Here is a 9,658-nt window from a genome sequence, read left to right as displayed (position 1 = left end):
GATTTAGGTTTGAGCCACCCCAGAGCTGCGAACTGCAAAGCCCAAAGATTCAGTCTTGTTTAATCTTCCTCCTGAGTTTGCCAGCTGCTGTCCTCAGTGCCTTTGCAACCACTGCCTCTGGGCCTCAGCTCCACAGCAGCTAGAGTGGGACAAAGTCTTCCACCTGGGCCTGAGACCCTTCTGGGGCTATGGAAATTCTTAGTCAATTCTTAGAGCTGTGGCATTCTTAGTCATTTCATTGCCTTTCTATCCCATTGTATCTTTTTCTCCAGGGAGCTCAAGGTGGCACAGAGAGTTCTCCTCATTTAAACCCCACAAAAACCCTGTGACTGGCAAGCATCATGGCTGAGTGGAGATTCAAACCCTGCTCTCCCAGGTCCAGCACTCCGTCCAGTACATCTCCCTCGCTCCTCTCTCTTGGTGCCTTTCCAACAGAGCCTCTCGGGCCTTGCTTGCCATGCAGCTATCAACCAGGGGCCTGTTCCCTCCTCCAGGTGAGCCAGGAGTGATGCAATCACCTGACTGTGCCCTCCAGGAGATAGAGGGGGCAGCCCTGCCTCCCCGCCCCCCGCCCCCCATAAGCGAGGAATCTCTGCTCTGGACACAGAGCAATGAGCAGCTTGAATTTTAACTGCCTGGATTAATCATTACAGCAGAGGCCTGATAAGGCCGGCAAAAGCAGCATCCGGAGCTCTGAGCCTGTTCTTGGCCTTGAACCATGCGGGGCACCAAGAAATACCCTCATGTCATCGACACGCCAGACCAGGGCAAGTGGGAGGTAAGGACGGGAGCAGGAGCTGGGAGAGAAGGGCTAGCACTTCCCTGCGACAGGTGGATCCCCCCAAGGGCAGGGGGGCAAATGGTCTGGCAGAATGGAGCTTGGTGAAGGAAGCCTTGCTTCTGAGGGGTGGGGAGTGGATGGGTGCCTGCACTTCTTCAGAAGGAAGCTTCATTTGTCCAAGTGGCACCACCAGATAAGTAGAAAAGGGGGATGCACCCAGCGCTTGCCCCTAGAAGGGTCCATGCATAGCTCTGTCACTGAGCACCTGCCTGCATGCAGAAGGCCCCACAAGTGCACAAGAAGAGCCTGGCTGCAAGATCGGGCCAAGGATCCCCTATCTAGTCCAGCTTCCTGTTCTCACAGTGGCCAGGCAGACGCCCCCGGGAAGAAGCCCCCACAAGCAGAACTTAAGGGGCACCACAGCCCTCTCTGCCCACCTGCGATTTCCCAGCAGGACCTCCTGTTGCCACAGGTCCCAGGGCTGCGGAAGAGAAGGCAGCCTGAGTCCCCCAGGGTTGTTGTTCGTTGAACGGAAAGATGCTGAAAGAGGGAGGGTGCTCTGTCGGAGTGGGGAGTGATGGCCTCTCTGGTTGGTATGAGTGCCTGAATCATAGAACCAGAGAACTGTAGAGTTGGTAGGCACCCCAAGGTCATCTAGCCTAACCCCCTGCAATGCAGGAATGACAGCGAAAGAATCCCTGCCAGAGGGCCACCCAGCCTCTGCTTAAAAACCTCCAAGGAAGGAGAGTCCTAAGAGAGTCTGTGTACTGGTCCAGTAAATGCTTCCGCTGCGCAACCAGCAACAGTTCTCTTTGCAGAGTATTAATTAAGTCCAGTGCAGAGATTCTTGTTGCAGTACAAGCTTCAGAGTCTCAGTAGCAAAGGAATAACGACACAGGGAAGCCTGTCTTTCCAAAGACAGGTTTATTGCAGACAGATAACAGAAACACCTCCGGAGCTTTCAGACATTTTTGCTTCACGCCCCGCAGGCAGAGAAAACAAACACTCTTTATATACTGAGCAACTTAACAACTTAACGAGCTTGACTACTTAAAGTCACATGACATTGCTAACTTGCCAGCGTCTTAGGTTTCACACCCTAACACCCCCTCTCGCTGGCAATACAAAAACAAAATTACTTCAGACCCATTTCTTCACAAAAGTTTTCATGCCGCTGAAACCCAAGCGGTTTTGTAAAACCATCAGCTTGATTTTCATGACTGGGACAGTAATTTAATTTAACAATTCCTGCTTTTACCGTTTGACAAACATTTTGAAAGCGGATATCCAAATGTTTTGTACGACCTTTAAACTGCCCATTTTGTGCTAACTTAAGACACGGTTGATTATCACCCCATACAGTGATTGGAGTGATGGTATTTTCATACATCTCTTGTGCCAAGCATTTGTAAAATTCTAGATCTCTACATAACTCAGATAAGGCACAGAACTCAGCTTCTGTTGACGACAAAGCAATCAGGTTCTGTTTCTTGGATCTCCACCCAATCAGAGAGTTACCAAATTTTATTACACAGCCAGACACTGATTTTCTATCCTTTAAATTTCCCCAATCACTATCTGCCCAACAAGTAATCTGTGCTTGTCCTTCAGAAGATAATTCAAGGCAAAAATCTTTGGTGTATTGTAAATATCTTAACACTCTTTGAATTCCTTTCCATGCATTTACACTAGGTTTTGAAGCTTCTCTGCTGAGTAAGTTAACAGCGTAAGCAATATCTGGTCTACTCCATTGCGAAAGATGAAGTAAGCTTCCCAGAGCTGACTGAAAGATTTCAGCACGCTTGAATTCAGCACTATCCTTGAACTCATTGTCTTTTACAAAACCCATTTCCATTGGTGTTCTAACGCCTGCACACTCTGTCATGCCAAACTTTTTCAACATTTGCAATATCTTGCCTTTTTGATTCAGTAGAAAACTGCCATTTTTGGTCCTATCTATCTGAACACCAAGATAGACCTTTACATCACCAAGATTCTTAACTTTGAAGTGTTTATTTAACTCTTTGGCTAGTTTTTTTACTTGTTCTTGTGTCTTTGAAGTATAAATCAGGTCATCTACATAAACAAGCAAAGATTCTTGAGCATCTCCTGAACCTCTGAAATATAAGCAATTGTCAGCCTTGCTCCTGCTAAAACCAATGCCTACCAAAACGTCATTCAAACACTCATTCCAATTATGAGCAGATTGCTTGAGTCCATAAATAGATTTATGTAGTTTCCATACCTGATTTGATTTACCAACTTTCAATCCTGGCGGTAGCTCCATATAGAGCTCTTCAGCCAAGTCTGAATGAAGATAAGCTGTAGAGACATCCAATTGATTCACTTTGAACCCTTTCTGAGCAGCAACTGCTAATAGTGCCCGTAGGGTTTCACTCCTTGAAGTGGGCGCATAGACTTCAGAATAATGTAACCCCTCTCTTTGCGTAAAACCTCGAGCTACAAGCCTTGCTTTGTACTCTGGTTTCCCCATCGCTGTTGTCTTTATCCTGTACACCCACCTACAACTTACTGCCTTGGTACCTTCTGGCAGTTTGGTGATGGAAAACACACCCAGTTCTTTCATAGAATTCAACTCTTTTTGCATGGCCTCACGCCACCTACTGGCCTCCTCCTGGGGTAATTGCTCAACCTCCTCAAAACTTTCAGGTTCGCAATTTGCCAAACCAGCCCAAACACTAATAGCTTGGTACCTTTCAGGAGGTATACCTTTGTTGGCACGCTTGGAACGCCTTAACAGTTCCTGTGATGTTCCTTCAGTTTCCCGCTCTGACCCAGAATCACTAGTCGTCACCTGTTTGTCACTAGTAGTTGAAGAACTTTCTGATTCTGACTTTACAGGTCTCTCTTGCTGTACAGGTGAACTTTTAGAGCTAGAAGATTCTGACTTTACAGGTCTCTCTTGCTGTACAGGTGAACTTTTAGAGCTAGAAGATTCTGACTTTACAGACTTGGGTGAACTAAACGATTTATCACCCTTGTCCTCAGACTCAAATTCCTCAGCCTGTTCTGGAACTAATACCTGCCCTGGGGCCTGAGTTTCATTGTTACTGTTCACCACGTCAAATAGTATGTCAGGATTTCCATGAATTTTATTCCAACCATCCTGTTCACAAAATTCTGCACTTCTGCTGATTGTGATTTTCGTTTGATTGCCTTCTACATTCACAAATCTCCAACCTTTTGTGTTTGCTTGATAACCACAGAAAAGCATTTCTTTAGATCTAGGATCGCCTTTCCTACGTTGTGCCCTAGGCACCAGCACATAAGCACGACATCCAAAAACTCTTAGATGATCAATTTTTGGTTTTTTCCCAAATAGCATGAAGTAAGGAGTGTTGCCTACTGTGCTATTGTATACTCTGTTAAAAGTATAATTCGCATACAGTGCAGCCTCAGCCCAAAACCGCTGTGGAAGTCCAGAATCAAACAGCAAAGCAGCAATGGCTTCCTGTAATGTTCGAAATTTTCTTTCAGCAACTGCATTCTCCTGTGGTGAATAGGGATTGGTAAGTCTATGAACTATGCCTTTCCTTTTTAACCACGTCTCCAGCGTGTGGTTCACATATTCCCCACCACGATCTGATTGTATTTTACGCACCCTGGTGTCAAATTTACATTCGACTTCTTCAATCCAATCCATCAGGATGGAAGCTGCTTGCGATTTTTCTTTCAGAAAGAAAACCCAACTAGCCCTTGAAAAATCATCCACCAAAATTTGCATAAATCTCGCACCTCCAAGCGATTTGACTGGCATAGGGCCACACACGTCTGTGTGCACAAGTTCAAAGGGTTTCTTGCTTACTCTGTCAGATCTAGGATAGTTACATGTCTTAACCTTAGCATGTTTACAAGCACAACAATCCAGAAAATTTGGACAGGGTTTAATGTTACACTCCTCAGCTAAATCTGGCATCTTGCTTACATACTTAAAGCATATATGAGCTAACCTTCTGTGTAGTAGATGTGCACAACCTGTATGAGGAGCCTTATTTACACACTTAGCTTGCGCTTCACCTGTTGAACATCTACCTGCTGCTAACTGCTCTTCATCCAAAACAAAAAGCCCATCCTCACAGGGAATTTTAACTAACTCCTTCCCCTGTTTCGAAATGGTGCACACATCATTTTCAAACTCAACCTTAAAACCACTTTTTACCAGGCATGACACACTCAAAAGTCCATTCTTCATTCCTGGAAGAACAAAAACAGGAAGGTTAGTTTGCAAACAATTAACATAAATTGTGCCTTTAAGGTTCATCTCTCGTTTACTATTGTCTGCTATAGTCACAGTTTTTGCAACTGGCAATGTCTTGCAGTTCTTCAAGCTGCCACTAGATGTCGCTGGAACTAAACTGTGACTGGCTCCACTGTCAATTATCCACTTCAAGGTTTGTTGGCTCCTTTTAGGACTCTGTTGTGCTGCCATTGCAGATAGTCCCTTATCAGCACCTGCTCCCCCTCTGGATCGTTGATTCTTGTAGCTCTCACTTCGTCTTCCCCTGTAGCTCCGGAAACTTACCTTGGACTGTTGAAATTCCTGTTGCTTTTCAGGACACTTTGCTATCAAATGAAACCTGCTGCCACATCGAAAACATGACTTGCTGGCCATAGCAGACACTTGTGAGGCTTCCTTACAGCTCTGCCTGCTAGTTCCCCCACGCTGGGAATTATCTGAACATCCAACCCTTGGGGTATTTGAATTATCAATACGTTTTCGATGATGTTGATATTCTTGCTCACACAATCTACCAGTCACATAATTCATATTCAGCTGCTCCTCTGGCAAAACTTGTAAAGTTAGTACTAAGTTTTCAAACCCTGCATGCAGGCTGCTAAGCAGAGTATAAACTTTAATATTTTCAGGAAAATTCACACCTAGAGATGACAATCGGTTGAAATACTCAGTCATCTGTGATGTGTGTTCAACCACACTATCCCCTGGCTTCAGTTTCAACTCATACAAAGCACGTATAATGTTCACCTTCTCTCCGGGCGTGGCTCTATGGTGAATTTGCCTAAGAGCTTCCCAAATTTCAAATGCAGACCTTAAATTTTCCACATGAGGTAATTGGGAATCGTCTATCGATACCATCAACATGCATCTAGCTTTAGTGTCCATTTTATCATGTTCCCTGTTCTGAGCATGTGCAGCAGCCTCTTGCTCTGCTGTGGCATCTGCTGCAACAGCCACAAACGGCTTTCGCCTCTGGACATAGTCAGCCCACACTTCTTTGGCTTCCAACCAGACTTGAGCCCTCTTAGACCACTGCACGTAATTAGCAGAGTTCAACTTTGTAAAGGGAACCTGGAAATTTTCCACTGCCATTCTTGGGGTCTGCTGCTACTCCCTCTGTGTGCCCTTGCTTCTCTTTCCCCTTGGGATTTGTTTTACTCACTTTTCAGACGCCTCCAGCCTCCTCTGAAGCCTTTTAAACTTTTTTCCTTCCGTCTTTTCACTAGCAACCTACCACCGTCCTCTGTTTTTATTAACAAAACAAAAACACAACGGGAGGTCAGGCTAGCCTTTTGCAGCTAATGAAGCTGTAAATCTTCACTTACGCAGCTCTCTCAACTTTCTGCAGCCTCTCAGTTCCTTTAAGAGCTGGATTTACGACCAAGCCGGTCTTCTCTCATCCGAAAGCTGCTTTCACTTTCTCTGCACACAATACAGCTGTAGAAACGTAGAAGGAGCCATAACCTAAGAGAGTCTGTGTACTGGTCCAGTAAATGCTTCCGCTGCGCAACCAGCAACAGTTCTCTTTGCAGAGTATTAATTAAGTCCAGTGCAGAGATTCTTGTTGCAGTACAAGCTTCAGAGTCTCAGTAGCAAAGGAATAACGACACAGGGAAGCCTGTCTTTCCAAAGACAGGTTTATTGCAGACAGATAACAGAAACACCTCCGGAGCTTTCAGACATTTTTGCTTCACGCCCCGCAGGCAGAGAAAACAAACACTCTTTATATACTGAGCAACTTAACAACTTAACGAGCTTGACTACTTAAAGTCACATGACATTGCTAACTTGCCAGCGTCTTAGGTTTCACACCCTAACAAGTCCACGGCTCTTATTGTCAGAAAGTTCTTCCTTAAACTTCAGAATCTCTTCCTTGCCCCTTGAGGAGCCCTCCAAGGATGGGATATTCTCCACCGTGCACTGCAACATATCCTGGGAGGAGGTTTGATCCAGGACCTCAGTACATTTCCAAGCTTCTTTCTGAAACTCCTTGAGAAGAGGCGCCCCATATCTGGACGCTGGATTACATGTCCCTTTGAGGCTGCACCCTTACAGCATTGATGTGTCTGATCATATTGTGTATGTCAGTCACAGTGAGTCATGGTGTTGGCAGATTAGCATCTAAATAAAAATAGAAATTTGTCATGGATTTGCATAGCGGCCCTGTGCACAGGTGCTCAGTGGGGCAAAGATTCTAGGACATGTGTCCCAGGACTTCAAAGGTCCTAGGTGGAAAGTCAGCAAAAATGTGCCACATGCCAAGGGAAAACCCACCGGAAAGTCTAGGCAGGCACAGCTTCTCTCAGGGTGGGTCCCAGCAGATCTCGGAGGGCGGCACCTTGCAGCTGTTCTGCAGTGCTTATTGCCCCCCTTGCGTCTGTTCCCCACAGCTCCCTCCCTTCATGCCTTTTTCTCCCAGCTGGCAGGGTACGAGGCTGCCTTGCCCATCACAGAGAAGTCCAACCCCATCACCCGGGAGCTGGACAAAGCGGACGCTGCACAGATCGTCCAGCTGCTCAGAGACTGTGATGCAGAAATATTCCAGGAAGACGACGAAGCGCTGGTCAACTACAAGGTGACTCTGCCTCTCCCTGCCTACTTGCCTGGGGTGGGGGTGATCTGGAATGCGACCCTTCAACCCTGTAGAATCATAGAATAGCAGAGCTGGAAGGGACCCTGTGGGTTTCCAAACAGGAGTTGATCATGATGAGGGTTTGCCAAACGTGTCTTCCTCTTAGCTCATTTCTACTCTTCACCCTGAGTTTGTGCCTTTGGTAAAGGTTGTTCTCTAACTGGAGCGCTTGCAGGCCAGTGTTTCACAACTGTCGGTGTTTATACTACATTATTAACGATTTGCCTTGAGGGCACCTTTAACCTCTTTTGTTGTCCACTGGTATTTCGCTTTCCATTCTTAAGTTGGAAAGAGAGTAGTTACTTTGGAAGACGATAATCAGGCATCCAAATGACATGACCAGTCCAATGAAGTTGATGTTGGATGCATTACAGTAGTCCAATTGTGAAGTTACCAACACATGAATGACAGCTAAGCTATCTGTCAGGGGTTCAGAAGGAGAGACACAGGAGGGGGAGCAAATGGAGAGTGAGGAGGAGGAGTACGAGGGGGGCGCAGGCAGTGACAGTGGCCAGAGTTATTCCACAAGCCTCTCTAGCGAATCGGAGGACTCACAGAAGGGAGCGCCGGTGGCCAGAGCAAGGGAGATTCCAAGGGAGAAACCTCAAGAGGGAGGGGCCAGCGGGGAGTCTCTGAACAGCAGCTGGAGATCAGGGCCAGCGTCTCCACCAGAGCGCAGTGGGGAGGGGGAGTCCCAGGAGTCGGGACCAGTGTCCTCACCACCAGAGGGAGGAGAGGAGTCAGGTTTGGCAACACCCACATCAGGAAGCGGGGAAACGGTCAGAAGGAAAGTCACCGGCTGGGCGCGCGCGCCAAGTTCAAATGTACAGGAGCGCGGCACAGCGGGGAGCCCGGGAAGGGAGCCAGGTCCTAAAGCCCGCCGGAGGGAGGGGCAAGACTCAGGAGGCTCCGCGTCAGAGGAGTCCAGGAAGGAGGGAACCCCAGAGGGCAGAAGGACCCAACGCAGGAAAGAGCAGCGCAAGAGGTGGAGCCGGGCTAGAATCTTAAACTGGTGTGGGTGGAGCAGTGAGTCAGAGGGGACTTAGCCGGTCTAGCGTTAAGACGTGGGCCTGCGCGCCCAGAGCTTGGAAATGGAAACTAAACTTCAATAAAGACTTTTGTATATAATATCCACTGGGCGTTGGTCCTCTGTGAGCTGGGACCTAGCGGCAGTCCTGACACTATCTCTGACCAGAAAAGGGTGTTGTTGGCACACCATCCTAAGCTAACATGAGGTGTCCCTTGCCACAGAGGTCACCTGAGCCTCCAACAGCAGAGATGAAACTGGGAGCGCCCCCAGACTACAGACCCGCTCCTTCAGACGAGGCACAACCATGCCCTGAACTGGCGAACTCCCCATCTTCTGCATCTGGGAACCACACACACACACACACACACACACACACACACACACACCAAGGTCTCTGTCTTACCAGCATTGTCTCAGTTTGTCGGCAACCATCCTGCCCACTGCTGCACCTGGGCACTGGTTTAGAACAGTCATAGCAGATGCGATGGAGAAATAGCACTGAGTGCCACTGACACGCTTTTCTGTCTCCCCCAGAGGCTGTACAGCGAGTCAGTGCTGAAGACCATGGTGGACATAATTGCCAAAGTGCAGGAGGTGCTGAAGGTATGGCAGGAGGCAGTGTTTGTGTGTGTGTGTGTGTGTGTGTGTGTGTGTGTGTGTGTGTGGTGGTGGTGTTGTCGGGATGTGTATAAATGCTAGGAGAGGATATAATAATTAGATATTATCTTTCCTTCATAATGTTTGTGAGTTCAACAGAGTGCATCCCTTTGCATCTTAAAAGGAAAGCTTAAATAGGCTAGTTTAAGTAATCCAGGATGCTTTAAGGCAGACTGGATTCTCCTGGGATTTACCCCTTTTCTCCCCCTTAAAATATTTGCTGTAGAGTAACAGATGCAGTAGGAACGCGGGTGGCACTGTGGGTAAAACCTCAGCACCTAGAACTTGCCGATCGTTTGG

General features: G+C 47.2%; 1 protein-coding gene across 3 annotated transcripts in view; it reads left to right on the top strand.

The window, feature by feature from the left end:
- Window positions 1-632: 632 nt before the first annotated feature.
- The window catches only part of GCKR (glucokinase regulator), a 30,163-nt gene continuing 21,137 nt past the window's right edge, over window positions 633-9,658 (top strand). Inside the window, exons 1-3 of one of the 3 annotated variants that reach the window (XM_083734022.1) lie at window positions 634-778; window positions 7,459-7,614; window positions 9,236-9,304. In XM_083734022.1, the coding sequence (XP_083590148.1) occupies window positions 719-778; window positions 7,459-7,614; window positions 9,236-9,304 (285 nt within the window). In that variant the 5' untranslated portion in view covers window positions 634-718. Of the gene's footprint in view, window positions 779-1,345; window positions 1,529-6,860; window positions 7,615-9,235; window positions 9,305-9,658 lie in introns of those variants that run through there. The other 2 variants (XM_083734024.1, XM_083734023.1) reach the window with 2 other exon arrangements.

The sequence above is a fragment of the Podarcis gaigeae genome (assembly GCF_964106915.1).
Source record: "Podarcis gaigeae genome assembly, chromosome: 3".
NCBI lineage: Eukaryota > Metazoa > Chordata > Lepidosauria > Squamata > Lacertidae > Podarcis > Podarcis gaigeae.
Note: the sequence above shows the minus strand (reverse complement) of the source record. Positions and strands in the feature narration are given on the sequence as shown.